The 20070-nt window shown below is 30.6% G+C and overlaps 1 protein-coding gene across 3 annotated transcripts in view; it reads left to right on the top strand.

Moving 5' to 3' along the window:
* Window positions 1-20070, top strand: part of LOC129230681 (protein FAM13A-like) — an 85043-nt gene that overhangs the window by 48933 nt on the left and 16040 nt on the right. For all 3 annotated transcript variants that reach the window (XM_054865098.1, XM_054865096.1, XM_054865099.1), the window contains 11 exons: window positions 4007-4210; window positions 5036-5219; window positions 9195-9336; window positions 12044-12171; window positions 12542-12600; window positions 12694-12905; window positions 14798-14911; window positions 15617-15971; window positions 17501-17603; window positions 17683-17736; window positions 18761-18823. In XM_054865098.1, coding sequence (XP_054721073.1) covers window positions 4007-4210; window positions 5036-5219; window positions 9195-9336; window positions 12044-12171; window positions 12542-12600; window positions 12694-12905; window positions 14798-14911; window positions 15617-15971; window positions 17501-17603; window positions 17683-17736; window positions 18761-18823 — 1618 coding nt within the window. The remainder of the gene's footprint in view (window positions 1-4006; window positions 4211-5035; window positions 5220-9194; window positions 9337-12043; window positions 12172-12541; window positions 12601-12693; window positions 12906-14797; window positions 14912-15616; window positions 15972-17500; window positions 17604-17682; window positions 17737-18760; window positions 18824-20070) is intronic.

Below are 20070 nucleotides of genomic sequence, written 5' to 3'. Positions count from 1 at the left end.
GTAATCCTTTTTTGCCAAATTCACAAAGGTCACACCCTACTTTTTCAAAAGGTAATGACAAAATCTCATGAGATATGAGTGGTCCTTTACAATTACTCGACCTATATTTTTCACAAATAGAACATTTAGCAACTAAGTTTTCAATATCATTACTCATACCTGGCCAAAAAAAAATTGTCTTGCTCTGGACTTTTATCTATACCAAAATGTCCTTTGAATTTTCCCAAGCATTTCTTTTCAAAGCTCATTCGGAACAACAATTTTATTATTTAAAAACACTATCCTGTCCTCCTCAAAAAAATCCTGCCTCAACTTGAAATAAAATCTAACATTTTCAGGAACATTATTTCTATTATGAGGCCAGCCATTTTTACACAAGGACATCAAATTACTTAATGTTGGATCCTTAAAAGTACATTCTTGAAATTCTTTTAGTCTTCTTTCACTAAACTGCAAATGTCTTAGGATCATATCTAAGCAATTTCAGTTTCATTTGTTGCAGTCTACATGATAATACATTAACAATATTTTAATTATGAATTGATACAAGAGGTTTATGATCATTTTGCACAATTATTTTCCTCTCTCTCTGTACTCTTTTTCAACTTGAGCATAATTTTGTTCAGCGGTAGGCAAAGCAATAGATGTAAAACCAACAGGTTGACCATTCTGCATTAAACATCACCCTAACCCATTTTTTGAACTGTCACACTTCAATACAATTGGTTTGGTAGAATCAAAATATGCCAAGACTTTACTAACTTTTTTTTTAGCTCATTAAGAGCTCTAGTATGTATTGGTAACCAGTCAAAATGTAAAGATGTTTTTAATAATTCTCTTAAAGGTGCAGTAGTTTCAGACATATTAGGAATAAATTTTCCTCAATAATTAATCATACCTAAAATTCGCTGTAACTCTTTTTTATTAGTGGGTATTTGCAAATTCAATAAGACTTTTACCTGGTCGGGATCAGGTTTCATACCAAACGTATTAAACACATGTCCAAGGTATTTAACCTCATTTACTCTAAATTCTAATTTATTTTATTTTAATTTAATATTTAACTTTCTAGCTCTTTCAATAACTTTACTCAAAATTTCATCATGTTCTTTGTCATTTTCTGCATAAATTACCAAATCATCAAAGTATATTAATACACCTGGAATGTCGTCAAAGTTAATTTCATTACATTTTTGGAACAGCTCGGGGGCTACGGAAATCCCGATGGGTAATCTATTAAAGTAATAAACACAACCAAATGGAGTACTAAACTGACTAAAGTTTACTACATAGGCTATCAAGTTTTATTTGAATAAAACCTATCTTTTAAATCAAGTACACTATAAACAGCTTTGTTACAGAACTTAGGTATTAATTCGTCAATTGTCGGTATTAAATGATACTCTCTTTTTATTACTTTAAGTCCTGAGGATCTAAACATACCCTAATAGTACCATCTGGTTTTTCGACAATTCCTAAATTATTTATCCAACCATCTGGATTTTTAACTTTACTTATTATACCATCTTTTTCAAGCACATTTAGCTTTTAGCTTTAATTTAACTGATTCTGGAACTCTTCTTGGGGGTCTAGCTACATGTTGTGCATTTTCATCTATTTTAATTGCACAAGTTAAGTTAAATTTTCCTAAACCTTCAAAAACATATTTATTTTTTTCAATAAAGGAATTTTCCCCTTAATTCAATGCTATTAATATTATGTCTTTTAACAAAACCAAATTTCTCGCAGCCGGATAACCCAAGTATCGTTCCAGAACTTCGTCCGCAATTCATAATAACGAACTCTGGACATTTAACAATATTTCCTACTTTACATTCTAAATTAACAATGCCTATTGGCTTAATTTCACTTCCACCAAATGCCTCCAACATTAAATTAGTAGGTCTAACATAATTAGTACAATTCAAGGACTTAAAAACATTATTTTGGATTGACGTCGACACTAGAACCTGTTTCTTACATATCAAAATTTTATTTCCTACCTCTTATTTTATGCATCCAACAGGAATAACGAGTACCTTCATTAAAAACAGTATCTATAATGAAATTCTCTTGAATCGAAATCACAGCTTTTGACTTACATTTACAGCATATCGCGAAATGATTTAGTCCCTTACACTAATTGCACTGTTTCCCGTACTCAAAGCACTGTCCTTTTGAATGTTGCCTGCCACATTTCTTGCATAAATAACTAGAATCGCTCTTTTTATGCAACAAGTCAGATTTTGCCGATTAGTTTCTTTCCTTTGTATGATGTCAGACTGTTGTTTACTCCAGTTTTTCAGCTCTGCATATCTCTATGGCTTTCTGCAGGGATAAATCAGTTTCATGCAGCAATCATTCCTGAATGCTTCTATCAGCTATTCCCAAAACAATACGGTTGCGTAATATACTAACTGCTAAAGTTCCATATTCACAATGCTTGATTAATTTTCGTAAATCTGTTATGAATTCATCACATTTCTCATCATCTTGTTTACGACAATTGAAAATGCATCTTTCCACTACAATATTCCGTCTGGGGTTTGCATAATTCTCAAACATCTTCATATTTACTTTGTTGGACGTCAGTAAGCGGAAATGTATTGAACAATTCCACTGCTTCTTCACCAACGCAATTCAGCAATATTGCAACTTTAACATCGTCACTTTTTCTCGACATACCCTTCATCTTTCAGAAAAATTTCAAAGTTCTGACGAAATCTGCGCCATTCTTCGGCCAAATTTCCACTTAAGTTTAAGCTTCTTTGTGGTTTTATGGGTGACTCCATTGCTTCAATTTAAACAAATTAATTTATTCTATGCATGTAAGTTCCAGTGCAACTGCGCCATGTTGTATTTTATGAACGCTTATTAAAAGCACAACATAAACAGTTACAAGCCTGAGCAAGAATCTGCAGTTAAACCATAGGAGATACTATTTGTAGATTACACACAAGCATCAAGTTGCAGTTAAAGCTGATATGCATATCACATAAAACAAGCCCTAAGCTGTGAGTGGTCCCGCTTGCATATTACACAGCAAACTATTTAATGAAAAATCGTTTCATTAATATGACATAAATGCCATTTAAGAAGGAAACTATTTTAGAAACTATTACCTGTACCTGGCAACTATTTTCGAAAAATTTTCATATTACAGGCTACTAAAGCAACTATTTTTAAATGGAACTCTGTGGCAGCAATGAAGGCAGGATTGGTATAATTTTTTTTTTTTTTTTTTTTGGTTTTAAACCAGGTTTCCTTGGTTTAAATGGTAAGGGATGTAAAAAGTGTGCAGGTATAAGTGCAATTTTATGCCTAATCTAAGTTTCTCTAGTCATTTAAATATTCTAGTGTTAGGATATTTTTACACTATGCATCGCTTCAATGGTACATAATCTATGTCAAGACTGAAAAAGAGTGATAATTAAAAAGTTTTAAAGAGAACTACTTGAATTTTTTTTTCTATGTAATTTTAGAAAAACTTAGCTATTATGCCTTGTATATTTATGTACCTTACAGGAAAGCTGCATAGATTTAACAAAAAATAAATAAAAATAAAAACTATTCAGCAAACTTGCATAAACTTAAAAAGTATAAGTTTCTAAATTTATTAAATCTATAATGTATCTATAAAGCTTTGCTAGTTACTTTGCATTTAATTAGATTTTAATATTTGTAATAATCTGTAAAAATTATGAAAATTTTTTGGGGGAAAACTGAAAATTTTCAAAAAAAAAAAACGACATGGCTTAAAAAAAACACTTGGTTTAAACCACGGTTTGAACCAACGTGGTTTAAACCAAACAACCCTGCATGAAGGGGCTGCCACTTTCTAAACTATCTATTTAGAAAAGTACTTTTTAATAATAACGCTCACAGTTGGTGCATATATAACTGTTTTCTGGATGAATGCACTCATGATATTTTGAAACATTATGTAACAATATTTAACTTTCAGATTTTCATGGATGTGAGCTTAATCATTTTTTTCTATCCTCAGGATTATTTCATGAACGCTTGTTCCTTGAAGGAGATGAGTCAAAAGAAAAATTAAAAATAGAGTTTATTAAATCTGTTGATGCTGCTTTAGAAACAGATGACAATGTATCTTCGGCAGCAAAATTACTCATAATATTTTTTGAAGAACTACCAGAACCATTGATTCCTGTACCTCTCCAACAAGATTTCATTAAAGACATGGAGAGTAAGTTTTAAATATTTTAATTTACAGTGACATAGTGATATTTGAACTTAAAGTTTAAAAAAAAAAAACAATTTTTTAACTTACACATTATAACAAAATAATTAATTGAGCAGGATTCTAGCATGTATTATAACAAATAACCTTTTTTCGTTTGTTTTCTCTCAAAGTAATGTATAAGTGTTATCAAATGTCACTGAAAATGCTAACTTACAAAAAAAAGATTCTTTTTTATATTTATTGTCAATGGGTTACTTCCAAAACTTTAGAAGTATTTTTTCTTTTTAAATGAAAGAGCATGTTCTTTCACGTAGGATTTATCCATTTGTTAAATAATTTGATAAAGTTTAATATTTTTAAATCATTTTAATCCATGCACACATTCAATTTCATTTTTTTACGCTTCTGTATATGACATTACAAGTGATGAAATACAATTCACTGTTGCATTTAGTGCAGAGTGTAATATTTAATTTGCTTCTTTATTCTTATGTACTGGCAAGGCAGTTAGCAGCTAAGCATAAACATTCGATGCACCAATGGAGTGGTGCGGCAAAGTACATCACTTGAGGCATGAAGACCACTCCTTTTTTCCAAAATTGGACATTTAAAAAAATCAAATAAAAAAAACAACCGTTGGAAAAATGGGGTCTAGAAATGACCTGGTTTCAGGCATAAATTTAAAGATCCTGTTTTAAATGCCCGGGAACAGGTATAAGTGAGAGTTATTTAAACCGGTCAACTGTGTGTTAATGATTATTGCAAATTTTTTATTTTCTCTTCTATGAGTTTTCTAGCTTAAAAGTAATGTTTACAATGTATTTTCAGAACTTTCTTTAAAATCTTCTGAACATGTTTCACAACTGAAAAGAAATGTGGAAAAATTACCCAATGATGCATATGATGTCTTAAAGTATTTTTCAAGATTTTTGCTTCATGTGTCAAATCATAAGGAAATCAATGGGATGAGTCCTGATAATCTTGGATTAATATTTGGACCTGTGATGTTCAGGTAATAACACATATTTACTTAAAATAACCATATTTATTTCCAAACACATTATTTCTTGTAAGTCGTTAATCGTTAAAAAAAATTATTCAGTAATGATTATTTAACAGGAATGTATTTTTATCTAGTGTGTATGTAAATAATAATCGTAAAAAAAAATCCTAGGAATAAAACAAATCAGATAAAGAATGTTTTGCAAGGTTTACTGAAGGTACCATATGTAATCATAAATCACCAATGTACAGGATTTTTTAAGACTACAAATTACTACCTACGGAGTTCAGTTTTTTTTAATTTTTTCATTTGCAAATCAAAATACAGGGTGTCCGAAAAGTCCTTGACACATTTAAAAAATTCATAGAAAATCTAGCAAATTGTCGTATGAGCTTGCGGTTTGCACCATAATATTTCACAGGTTGAAGAGTATTTATGACATCGAAAAAAAAATGAAAAGGGGAAAAGAAGAAGAAAAAAGGCATTTCGCAGCCAGGGTGTCAGTATATGCTATGCTTATAATTCTTCGTTTAGTAATTTTCATTCTTTTTTGCGTTTTCCCATGTCAACAAAAACAATTTAAAAGTTACTTTTAAATATATATTTTAAATATATATTATGTATATTTCTGAACTTATCAAAATGTAGGTTTCTGCTCATAATCTCAACTGTCATAAGAACTCTGTTAATTCAAAAACCAATATTGTTTCTTCATTAGCATTGAATAAATCTTCAGATGCCATATTTAAAAAGCAAGTACTCTGCAGAATTTGAAGATAAAATCTTCAAAGAAGTCTGATTCAACAACTTCACAATTTTTTTGCCCAGAGAAGTTAATTTTGAGTTGTATTTGAATTAACCTATTTAAGTTAGTATATGTGGTACCAAGCTTGTTTTTAAGCATCAGTTTTCTCGAACTATGTTGTCATTGAAAAGGTATTGTAAGAGTCATTCCATTTCATATCAGGCAGGCAGGTATGAAAAGTGTCATATGACCATCACCGATTTTTTTGAAAAAAAATACAGTAGTTACAACTAAGGGACATATGAAATATCCCAAAAGGATTTTGCAAGAAAATTTTTTTTTCTTCAGTTACAGCCGATTAAAATTCTGCACAAAATCCGCCATTTTGGAAAAAAACCGGCAAAACACTCCATTTCAAATGGACATTATTTCAAAAGTATTTAACCTATTTGAATAATTCTTTTTTCAAAAGATAAATAAGGACCCATATATCCCATAGATATCGTTTTTGAAAGTTTAGTTAGGTTTTTTGATAAAGAAAAAAATTCATTTTTTTCGCGAAAAAAACTGCATTTTTACCGATTTTATGATTTTTTTTCTCCATGAAAAAAAAGTTTTTTTTACTAAACGGAGATGGCAGTCTAAAGCCCTTATATGATAGTTTCATAACATATTTTATTATAATCCTTGGATGCATACAGCCCCAGGAAATAAAATTTGAAATTTTGAAAATTTTCAAAAATTAGCGATTTTTGAAGTGATTTTACTCAAAAAACCCATTTTTTAAAAATCTAAAAATTTGCTCATTTGAACCCCATATAATGCTTAACAAGTGGGTAGACATCGCATCCCGTATTTTTTCCCATAAAATGTTTTATGATTTTTTGAAAGTGACCTTATCGCCCATGGCATGCATGTAAAATAAAAATGTCTAATAATTTCAGTAACTGAAATTCTGGTTATATTAATGCCTAATAACTACAATAAAGGTGCGCTTTATCAGGAACAACTGAAATCTTACTAACTTTTAATAATATATCAGTAACAAACTGCTGTTGATGACCTAGTCAATTTGTCTTTTTGTAAGACTCTGTGTGTAGCCTTTAGATAGAAGAGCCTTTGGTGATTATATTAATGACTAATAGCTACGATAATGATGTACTTTATCAGTAACAGTAAAAATCTATATTTTTTTTATAAATATTAATTTATTTTGTCTCCAAAGCTATGCATTCACCGTTACTTTCATATGCAGCAACGAATCATATTTTTTCTCTTTCAATTTTCTTTCTCTTCAACTCAATTACGCGACAGGGGAAACCATCAAAGGGAAGAACAATACAATGCATTTAAAACGATTAATTTTAATTTCGTGCTTTGGTTGACATTGGCGAATGTTGTCACATAATTTTTGGATCCTACCTAGTATGATTACTTTTATACGTAAGAATATGTATACTAAATTCATACCGCAAAACTCACTTGTAGTTTAAGAATTTAAAAAGCCCACTGTTTTATGAGAGAAATAATTAATTGAACATGGGTGTAAGTTGAGGTAACCAAACAGATCTCACCAAAGGTAGCTATTATAGCCAGGGATCCAATTTCTAACAAAAGAAGGTCAGGATCCCTATAGTCTTCAGAACTTATTTTAATGCTTAAGTGGCCTGAATTCGGTCAAAAATACAAAAATTTGAGTGAAACAAATAAGGAAGTATGGGATCTCAGCTCCCATAACAATTAGGCGCTGATCAGCAGAAAAATATATTCATATAAGTACAAAAAGACGAATTGACTGGGTCATCAGAAGCGGTTTGATACTGCTACATTATTAAAAGTCAGTAAAATTTTATTTGTTGCTGATAAAGTGCACCATCATTGTAGCTATTAGGCATTAATATAATCAGATTTTCAGTGACTGAAATTATTAGAAATTTTTATTTTACATGCATGCCATGGGCGATAAGGTCACTTTCAAAAAATCATAAAACATTTTATGGGAAAAAATACGGGATGCGGTGTCTACCCACTTGTTAAGCATTATATGGGGTTCAAATGAGCCAATTTTTAGATTTTTAAAAAATGGGTTTTTTGAGTAAAATCATTTCAAAAATCGCTAATTTTTGAAAATTTTCAAAATTTCAAATTTTATTTCCGAGGCTGTATGCATCCAAGGATTATAATAAAATATGTTATGAAACTATCATATAAGGGCTTTAGACTGTCATTTCCGTTTAGTGAAAAAAACTTTTTTTTCGTGGAGAAAAAAAAATCATAAAATCGGTAAAAATGCAGTTTTTTCGCGACAAAAATGATTTTTTTTCTTTATCAAAAAACCTAACTAAATTTTCAAAAACGATGTCTAGAGGATATATGGGTCCTTATTTATTTTTAGAAAAAAGAATTATTCAAATAGGTTAAATACTTTTGAATTAATGTCCATTTGAAATGGAGTGTTTTGCCGGTTTTTTCCAAAATGGCGGATTTTGTGCAGAATTTTAATAGGCTGTAACTGAAGAAAAAAAATTTTTCTTGCAAAATCCTTTTGGGATATTTCATATGTCCCTTATTTGTAACTACTGTAATTTTTTCAAAAAAATCGGTGATGGTCAACTGACAGACCCTGCCTGATCTGAAATGGAATGGCTCGTAATTCTTAGTGTGGTTGCACAAACCAGTGTGTCATAGTGGTGAGGTTTTGCCAATTCTTAGTTTCCGAAATAGATTTGACTTTTTTTTTTTTAAATTTTGATGACACACACAGTTGTGTACTTCCCTTATAATAATTCTGTGTTACTGAAGGAAGGTGCACTCCACAGATTTTAACCCGTTGCCGTAACCCATTACATAAATTGGAATCTTAGAACAATTTTGCTTTTTAGCTATTAATTTTCTTTTAACGCAGTCTTTTAATTTTATTTACATACATTTTAAAGTTAATATTGAAGAAAAAGATATAAATTTTCAACTTTAATGTTTCATTTTGTGGTGAGAAATGATTGTTGAGAAAAATTGTGTAAAATTGTTGAGAAGGCCAGGGCCTCACCTAGGGCTGTCGTGCCACTGAGGAAGGAAGGGAAGAAAAGTTCTTTTTTTTTTTTTTTCAAAACAAATGAAATTTTAAAACAAGTTGAACTAACTCTATCATCCCCTGAAAAATAATAGGTATTGTTGTTTTTCTTAATTTTAACTTTGATAAATTATGTCTTATGTAATTCATTTTATAACCTTTTTTCCAGATTATCAACAAATGATCCTGTTATTCATCTTGGGGTTCAGAATATTGTAAATCATTTTGTTCTTGACTATCATGCTATATTTGAAGATGATTTAAAAAAAGAAAAGTATGAAAATTGTCTGCAACCAAAAACACGAATACAAGTAAGAAATACTTCCTTTTTTTTCTTTCTGAAAATGAATATTTTATCTTCAATCATATTAATAAGAACAACTGTCACATGCTTTCTACCAAGAAATTTGAAATGTTTAATTTTTTGTTTTCTTCAATAAGGAATAATTCCATAAATTTTTAATGTAGCTAATTATTTTTCACTGGAGGCATTTCATTTTAAAACTGAATCCACTTTTTTTTCCAATACTGAAATTATTTGAATTTCTTGATATAAAAGTTAGGACTTACTTTCATTTTAAAACTGAATCCACTTTTTTTTCCAATAATGAAATTATTTGAATTTCTTGATATAAAAATTAGGACTTACTTTAATGGTTAAATGGAACTTTTAACCATGTTTTCTTTCTATCCTGCAGTGGAACATGAAATACCTCATTTGTTGTTGGGAGGGGAAATTATATTAGAATCACTCTGTATTACATTGTAGTGAACTATTGAATGTATTAGAAGGTAACTGCCTCCTCACTTATGTTTTTCTGTATTTCTAACAAAGGCATTCCTTTAAATTTCTTGTTTGAATTTTGCATACAAATAAAGATGAAATAGAACAGTTATTTTGCATGAGTTATTTTTTTCTTTTCTTTCTCTGCATGAGATAAGTTTCTTCTGTTGAATTTAGTTTATAGCATAAATTAATGACATTTGTTTATATATTTTTAAGCCTATAAGTCAATATGCTTGCTTCACTTCAATTCACTGTGAACACAAGGGCCAACTGCCTGTTCTCTGTTACAATCGTAATTAAAATAGCTGGTTTACTACTTGTAAAACATATTGAAAGCACACACAAGCATTTGTAGAATTGAATAAAAACATTCTGTAACTTCAAAATGATCTATGTTATGTAATTCAATATTTAATGGACCCTTTACTTTTAGTATTTCATTTTTAGGTACCAAACTTTACAAAAATGTTCAAGGAATGTAATATATTTCCCAGTATATTAGGGTATTCGTTTGAATGTAATATGAGAATATTTTAAAAATCAAACAGTATATACAGCAGACCCTCGTCTTACGCGGGTTCATTTTACACAGTTTCGATTATACGCGGTTTAAGATTTGACACTTTTATTTTATTTTACGCGGATGAGTTTTGGTTTTGCTCTGATGCGGCAATGCAAACAGATAAAATTTTCCCCTCTTTCAAAATCTAAACTCCTAAAGATTGCAGATTAGACGTAATAAACTGCATGTTGGCATGCTAATAATCAAGCTTGGGCCACTGGAGACCTTTTAAGCAATTGGTTCAAAAGCTTTTTCCAGAAGAAAAGTTATTAAACTCACACAGTTCAGAACTCTTTGAAGAAGAGCCTTTAGAAGTGACAAAGGCTGCGAAATCCAACGACGATACCGACATCGGTGACACACAACCAAAAACGTTCACATTGAAAGTTTTGAGCAATTCTTAGACAATAGAAATATCTTTCTGATTTGTTAGTGAAGGAAGATTCTATCATGGAAATGATGCAAGAGGTCATGTATGCGGTAATGTTCTGCAAAGAATTAGAGAAAAATTCTTAATGACTGCCAAAAGTCTTATCATTGCTGGCTCCTCTTTATAAACAGAACACGAAAATAATATACATTTTCTTTATGCATGTTGTGCATAAAAAACGATATAAGTACACATTACACTTATTATACAATTAGTCATCACTAGAATGAAGTAATTTTTTTTATCTACGGAACCTAACCCCTATTTTAACACTACTATTAGGTCTCAATTTACGCGGTTTTGATTTACGCAGCATTTCCGTGGAACGTAACCCCCGCATAAAACAAAGGTCTACTGTATTCATCATTTATAGATTTTTAACTCTATGGTTCTTTAATATTTTTTTTATGAACAATATATTTTTCCCTTGAAGCTAAAATTTATTTAAATATTTTAATCATCTGTTGATATACACAGTGCTGATTAAACTAGATAATACTTATTTTAGTTTGATTAATTCAGGTTGCTCCCCCCTCTTTTTTGTTATTGCATTTTACACATTTGAATGATGTTCACTCATTTTAATATGCATTAGAATGGATGTATGAATGAAGTCAAAGTCAACAACAAAAAAAAAAAGATATATTTACAAACATTCTTAACATACAGATAAACATTTTTAAATATTTCTATTGCCCTGATGCATTTGATTTGAGCAACATTTTTAGGCTCATTGCTGCACTATTTATTATCATAAATTAAAACAAGTATTTATTGTATGTTATTTAAATCTATGGTTAGTAATATGTTATTTGTTGTGTCTTTATTTTTTGATTTTAACATTTGATGGTTGTTTTGCGAGAAGAGCCATATTTTGTCCAAATGTAAAGTATTTTGAGAGTATTTTGTCCAAACGTAAAGTTTGTATCATCACACTTTTTTTTTTTTTTTTGTCATTTTACTGTTTGATTAGCACAAAGTTTTATTCCAAGTAAATCCTACCAGCGCATAAACTCAAACTAAAACAACATGCTAATCAAACAGTAAATTAAACAGTTATGGCAAAAAAGTCATATTGCTGACTCCACATTTGGACAAAATACTGTGAAATGGTCCTTAATTAAATTCAATCAAACTTCACACCTGTGACAGTTTTAGAAAAAAAAATTCTTTAAATTGAAGAAAGATGTTTGAAGCATTTTAAAGGTACATCATTGAGTTTGTTTCTCTATCCACTAGTTGCCTTGCCCGTCTTCTGTAATGCCTGTGATGCCTCTTATGCCACTGAGTGTAGTAATCCCTTCTGCAAATTCAAATATGAATGATGAAAAAATGAAAAAGAATATTCCTGTTCTATTGATAGAAAAGTAAGTAATTGTGATAGAGCGAAAAAAAACATTGTAATATTGAATGAAATGTTTAAATGTCAGAAAGCATCATAATATTAACTGAAAATTTTTCTGTAACTTAATGACAGTCAATCATAATTCCAATAAGGTTTTGTGTGTTTCTATATTTTTTATTGTTAATGCAACAAAATATATTTTAATTTTTCATTATTAAAATTAAAAAACCGAAAAGCCTTTTAAAAGGGAACTATTTAACTAATTAGTAAATACATATTGAATCTGTCCGTGAAAATTCACATAACCTTGTAATATTAATGATTGATGTTCTACATTGATTTGTGATGCTATTTTTTATTGAATATTATTTATTTTCTACTGTGCATTGCAGCAATGCAGATTCACTACTGGAATCACCTAAAGTCAATTTGGATTCCACTCAAATAAAAGGTAAGCTATTTGTTTTTGTTTTTTATCTTTCATGATTTCATGACTTCGTATTTCAATGTTTTTCATTTTGTTTCTTTAATTATTCAAATTCAGTTGTTCCGGTAACCCGAAAACGCAAGGAACGAAGACTGTCCGGAGAAGATTTACAGCAACGATCTAGTTCTGAAGAAAGGCCTACTGCTACATCATTATCTTTGAACAAAATAGAGTTGACTCGCAGATGTAACAGTCATGAAGAGATAATAGAAGTTCTTAATAAAGCAAATAATACAGAAATGAACCCACTGACTCCTCTGAAGTTTTTTGTAAGTTTATGTACTTTGAATTCTCTTTTATGTATGAAAATGTTTAGTAAATGTATTAAGTGTTAGAAAGCATGAATTTCAAAACAGAAGTTGATTACATAAGGTGCTAAAAATTTTATATTTAAGGCATACCTTTTGTGGCATTTTTTTTCCTTTTAATGTTCTGTATAAATCATTAATTAATTAAGGCTTGTCCTAAAAAAAATGTTCTTACTTTGATGGTGAATAACATAGAAAATTTGCGGATAAAAGGCTATCTTTCTTTGCATAATAGGAAAGTTTTCGATTTTTCAATTTTATTTTTATATGATAGAGTAACATGTATGAACATCATAGGTGAAAAAACATTTCCGATACGGTAAGTAGTGTTTTTTAAATTAATTTTTAAAGTTCAAGCCCTTGTGACGTCAAATGGCATAGGAAGTGACGTCATGCGCTCTTCCGATAGGAGAGAAACGCTAGCGAACCAGTTCCCATGTCATGGGAGAAACCGAAGAACGTGCATTCGACTTTGAAGACAAAACGTAAAAGGCTTATCTCCTCGTATTAAACTCCTCGCGTTTCTGGAACATTAAACCTCTCATCCTCTCGGAAATATTCGAATATCATCATTGATATTATTTGAGGAAGATTATTTAGATTGTGCTTTAACGAATCCGGCCTCCATAGTGTGTTCAAAAAGATTATTGAATTTCTAAAAAATAAAAATATCAGCGCGCTCATAATGTCCCTAGCGAAAACAAGGGATCTTCGGCGGAAGGCTGCCCATTCGCGCCCTGTGACGTAGGCTCGTGATGTTTCAGAAGAGCGCACTTTTGCGCTTGGATTTTTAAAAATTCATTAAAAATCAACCACAGTGTTTTAAAATTCGGCGATGGTGAATTTTTTAGTTTTGAGGGTCAATTAATAATATCCAATAGCCAAAATATGAACATTTAATAGGTTGCAACTTCCCTATTGCACTTGTTTTATAGGAGAAAAAACATGAGTATATTAAATATTTTCGAGAAAATAGTCGCACTTATTGCTTGATAGTGCTCATCAATTTTTATATATTCTAAGCTTTTTTACTCCTTTACAGTCATAATTTTTTGAAAGTTGTTAAACTTTCAGCACCTCATTTTTAAGCAGTATCTGTTTAGCAAGAACCCAGCAACATTCACTAGGTCAGGATCAGGAGTATTAAGAGAATTGGATTTTTTTTGAGAAAGCCAATCTCTTCTCTCTCTGTCTTGTGTTACGTTATCTGCGTAGCTGTATTGCAGAATGTTAACTCAACTTAACACCAAATACTTTTCCCTTTTCAATGAGCTTCCAAAGAACATACACTTTCAAAAACAGGCGCCAAGTTACCAGAGCTGAATTCATCAATAAGTTTAAAAATTGAAGGTATTAAATTTTGTTTAATTTCAATTTTTGGTAAAATTTTAGTTTTTTTTTTTTTTTTTTACTTTCAGCTCTGAATTTAGAATAGTGGAATCTCAACTCTGGTGATGTTAATTTATTTCATATTCAATGAAAGCATAAACTTTATAGCTCTTCTAGAAAAATGTGTATATTATATACGATCTTACTCCAGATGCATTCTTCTGTTATTTTACTCTCTTTATCAAACTGTTTATACAAATTATTAATGTTTTTCATTCATTCATTTTTTTTTTCTAACTGTAGTACGTCAACTTAAAAGAATTTACCACTTTAATATCAAGAAACTATTTGTATATTAAGTTTTATGCATATTTTCTTTGCTAATATTGAACCAGATTACCAAAATATCAAAATCTTATCGCATGAAACTTAAACTTGCCATGATATGTGAATGTAAAACAAATGTTTTCAAGCACTTTAGTATTGTTTGGAGTAAAAGTTATTAATGCTTAATTTTCCATTAGGCTCAAGCTTCAAATTTGGACTCAACTTCAGCTGAAAATGAAAAGAATCACAGCCCTCATCCTCCATATGCCAAAAGACGTGAAATGGAACCAACTATTGATAAATCTGATATAGTATGTTAATGTTTGAAATTTTCTGTAATTGATTTAACTTTACAAATAGTTTCTACTGAAATAGATGTATTGAGATAAACATAACTTCAGTTATATTTTACCATTAAAGAGAGGAGATCTTAAAATAAATAGTTTAATTTACCATTGGAAAAAAATAGAAAGTATAAAAATAAAAATGGTAGTCATGTTTAAAAAAAAAAACCTTTCAATTGAAGACCTCAGTGCAAGAGAGAGAGAGAGAGCTTCACCTTTTAAAAACTTTCAGTAATTACAAAAAATAGTTTTTAATTCATTATTAAATATTTTTATCTTTATATTTAATGTTTTTTTATTATTTACTTTCATGAAACCAATTTTAGTGACATTTTAATGAAACATGATCTTACCTATGGATAATTAATTGTTACATATTGGAGCTGTCCCGTTCTTTCTCCAAATAAGTATAAATATCAAAATTCTCTTGGTGATGTGACAACACTTTAGTTTCCAAGTAATCCAAAGAATTCGTAATGCTTTTTATTTCTTTTAAAATACAGCCTGTTACTGCTTCTTTACGTATATAATACCTTAAGGAATATTGGCTGGAGATGTCTCATTCTTATACTGTGTCAAATAATTGTTAAAAACTCCTCAAAACATTGATTGATCCCTGGCGAATGATTTTTGTGAGTTTTTTTCTTGCTTAATTTTTTCTTTCAATTACAGGAGATGTTACCTGTTCCTTGGCAAAAATCTTGTCTTTCAAATATTTCTGCAGATGCAAGCTTTGTTGAAAAGTCTCAACACTCTGTCAGACTTGAAAATAATTCTACGCAAAATTCCGTTGCTGAATTTGATGAAAAATGTACCATGGAGTGTGATACATCTGAACCTTTTTATGATAAAGAGTGTTCAAGCACTGATGTTGAATCAGAGTTCAGAAAAAGTGAGAAAGTTAGCATTCCAAGACCAGCAAGTTGTCCTCTTCCTTGGCATAACTCTGATGCTGATGGTTCCTTGGAATCTGAAAACAACTGCCTTTCATCCAGTTGGAGTTTATTGTTTGAAGCAGAAGATTCTGGTTAGTTATGACAGTTATTTAGTGGCAATTATATGAGGTACTTAATATTAAACCAGCCCAATCCATTGTTTAAAATGTTACAGGGAGTGAAAAAAAAATCATGCTTTGACCACTTATTTTTCCAAAGGAATTAATTTTTGTTTGAATAATCTACCCTTTATTCTCCAGAGTTTCCTTTCAAGTGTTATATGTGTTATCTCAATTTAATGCCATTTACTAGCTTGTAAAATCAAAGGTTAGTTTATTAAGCAGTTTTGAGGTTATTGCATCTGTACAGCACCCCCGAGAATGCCCTGTTAATGTCACTTGGCGTGACTTGCCCAGATGGGAACCCTCAGGAAATTGCACCCATACAGTGGCTGTTCATTAAATGCCTCAATTAGGGCGATCATGAAGTAAAATCGTCTTTTGGCAGCTGTTTTTAACCAGATTTGAGACTGCATCATTCAAAATCCATCTGCAGAGTGATAGTATCGATCAAATTTCATAAGACTTTTAAAAATTGATGGATTGATTGTAAATGTCTCATTAATTAGGTTTTTTTTTTTTTGCTTATGGAATGAATCATTTTCACTTTGTTTCGCTTGATAGATAGTGCCTTTTTGTTTCCTAATATTAAGCAAAAAAGGCATTTAGTGCAGTAAATTCAGTGTTGGATCTGGCCCTTACCCCAGGCAGCAAATTTACCCTATTTTTTTCTATTTTTCGCTGAAACTCGATATAAAACTTGAAGGAAGATAGGTAAGGGCAGCAATCACAAAATTTACCCTGGGTTGGAAAAATCGAACATCTGGCATTGTACGTTTAGTGTGCAAGAATCTTATTTTTCAGTTTAAAATTAAATTTTTGATTCAAAAAATTAAATTTTACACAATGTCTTCTAAGAGTCTACAGATAAGTCTCAGAATTGTCAAAATTCAAAATGGAAAAAGATTTTTAAATCAATGGAATTTGAAGAAAAAAATTGCATAAAAATTTGTTTTAAAAGCAGGAGAAGTATTAATTTTAATGCTGTTCTAATTTGAAAAAAGAAATTCATTTAGGAACCATTAAGAGAGTTGTAAAATAAATTTATTAGAGATGAGTATTTGGTGCTAGTTAATTAATAATTACAGTATCCTTAAGGATATTCAGCTATTATTTTTTAAATGTTCCGCAATTTCATCAAGTAATTTGTGTATACTATTTTTAAATTTAAAAGTCAAAGAAAGATTTATTCTCAGGCTTTAAATCTTTTTTTCTAAATTCAGAAAATTAACAGCCTTTTGAAGCTTTAGTGCATCTTAAAAGTACACACTATTTTAAACCCAATATGCATTGCATATGTATGAACTTCATATATACATTTGTTTTGTTAACCTGTTCCATATTTTGAAACTCTGTAATCCCATTAATATTCTTTTAAAAAAAGGGGGGGAGGGGGGTTACAGTACCAACAACATTTTTTTTTCCAAATAAATTAAATGCACAGCTATTTGCTCGTTCATATCGTTAATAAGAATTATGTTACAATCAATTTTTCAATTTAGAGCCAATGCGATCTGAGCAACATCTTCGTTGGCCACTAACCAAAGAAGAGCAAGAGGATAATGCTCTGCTTTCCCCATCAGTACAAACCCTTCGTAGATCAAAGTAAGTTTGTTTTGTCTCATTAAAATATTTTTTTTCCTCACTAATTGTATTTTTACTGAAATATTACATTGTTTTACAGTTATGAAGCACCTCTATCACCCAGTGCATTTCGAAGCTACTTATCTTATCGAAGGTCAGTATTTTTTATATCAGTTACTTTGTTCTTGTTTTCTATTAATGTCTTACTAAAAGCATTTGTTTACTAAAGTATTTTTAAATATCATGAAGACTTTTCAAAACAGCAGGTATTAAATTTTTAGAAATAGGACAAAATTTCATCTTAAAAAAAAACAATCGGAATTCAGATTTCTGTCCTTTTTTTCTTAAAACAATTTTTTTACAAGGAAATATTTTTCATTAAGAAGATATCAAGGCGTTATTTTTTTTAAGGGGGGGGGGGGGGGAGAATTATTTTAAACATTTTTTTTAAGAAATGAAAAATTTTGTTTTAAAATTTTATCTTATCCTCATTGCTTTAGAAGCTAATGTGTTAAAACCGACAATATTTCAACTAAATTGTAGTTTCATGAGTATATTTATTTTAAAAAAAAATTATGCTACAAATTCAGAAATCTATCTAAATTTTTGGCATAGTTGTCATATTTGGTCATTCAAAAGATGTAAGTTTCCAAAAAGAAATGTAATGTTTATTGCATTTCAAACTACTGAAAATAACGCAAATGTGCCATTGTAATTTTTTATTATTTTCTTGAAAAATGCAAAATTTTACCTTCAGAATATTATTTTATTTTCATTGCTTAAGCACCAATGTGCTAAACACTTTCTAGTTCATCTAAATTGTAGTTTATTAAAGATTTCTTATTAGTTAATTTCTTTTATGTAACAAATTAAAAATCTATTGCTTTAAATTTTTCACTTAGTCTTTGGTCATTCGCAAGATTGAAGTTGTGAAGACTCTTCATTTTTTTTGTTTTTGGTTTCCCAAAAACAAAAAAAAAAGAATGTGTGAAGTTCTATTTATTTATTTTGTTATGAAATAGTAAAAATTATCCCCCCCCCCCCATTTTGTGCTTTAAAACTTGTTGCAGACTCTTGTGGCACCACTGAATTTTTTTGGGTCTAGTAACTAAAATTTCATCTTTAATTATGTTATGCTTTTATATGTCATATTAGTTATGCCATGTATACATTTACAGTAGTCACTTGGATTCAAGTGTACCTCCATCACCTCCTGTTGAGCAAGAGGATTTTGCTAAAAAGTAAGTCAATAACTAATGATTCCCCCCCCCCCTTGCATAAGAAAAGTGGTCAACATGTTCTTACTGAATTAAGGCATTCTGTGTTTTATTTCACTGATAAGAAAAATGTTATTTTCATTCAACTAACAATATGTTACTTTTAAGGGAACCCCTTAATTCAAACACCAGTGAGATGACCACACTTGATGTTCTCGATGTAAATATCAATAGTTCAAGAGCCCATGAATGTCAGAGCTATGTCATAGTATAAAGGCCCAAAATGTTTCAGCTTAAGGACATCACAGCAGGTAAGAAAGGTTTGCTATTATTTAAACTGAGTCATGCTGGCTTTGGCAGGAAACCAGTAGCAAATGTGCGTAAAATTGCTGCAAAATCAAAACTATACATCATAGATTCATTCCAAGTCCCACAACCTGATTCTCCCCATCCAACCATCTCTGATTTGGAGGACATTCTAGTGAGGACAAACTCACTAGAATGTCCTCCAAAATAGGAAAGAATGGGAATGTCCTTCTTTGAAACAAACCTATGCATAGTTTCAGCTTCCAAAACTCAAATCATGAAAATCTACAATACCTGAAAAAGTTTTAATGGCCTCTAGGGGGAACCGTGCTAAACATGGCAATTTGTTGGTTTCACAACGCTGATCCTCCATTTTGGAGCCCCTTTTTTTAATAGATCCTAGATCCTCAGGATTTCGGTCTTGGAAGCTGAAAATTAATATGGGTGAGTTTCAAAGGCATGTCTGCACTTCTATAAAATTTCCTTTAAATTGAAGATGGTCGGGTGGAGACAACGGGGTCACTTGACATGGAATGACTCAGTTTTTGATGCAACTTTTGCTACCTGTTTCCTGCCAAAGCCAGAGCAACTTAGCTTAAATAATAGCGAACCATTCTTAACTGCTGTGATGTGCTTATGCAAAAAAAATTTGGACCTTTATACTATGACGTAGGTCTGGCGCTCATGGACTCTTGCTCTACAAGACTTAGCAGCCAAAACACTCACTGCATCGTCCAACAAATAATATGAAGAAGTGGTTGAGCACCTCAACACACCTGAAATTGGCATTCCTGTTTCTCAGTGAGTGCTTGAGTATCTAAATAAGGTTTACTACAGAGAGCCCAGAAAAAGTGTTTGGGCCTCACAATTTTGTAATTGGGATTTGTAAATGTTACATACAAAAATCCAATTCTTTACACCCAGGGGCGCCCAAAATTGGGGGGGGGGGGTAATTCTCAATATGC

This window comes from Uloborus diversus, chromosome 9, assembly GCF_026930045.1.
Source record: "Uloborus diversus isolate 005 chromosome 9, Udiv.v.3.1, whole genome shotgun sequence".
NCBI lineage: Eukaryota > Metazoa > Arthropoda > Arachnida > Araneae > Uloboridae > Uloborus > Uloborus diversus.
This window is presented reverse-complemented; position numbering and strand designations above follow the sequence as displayed.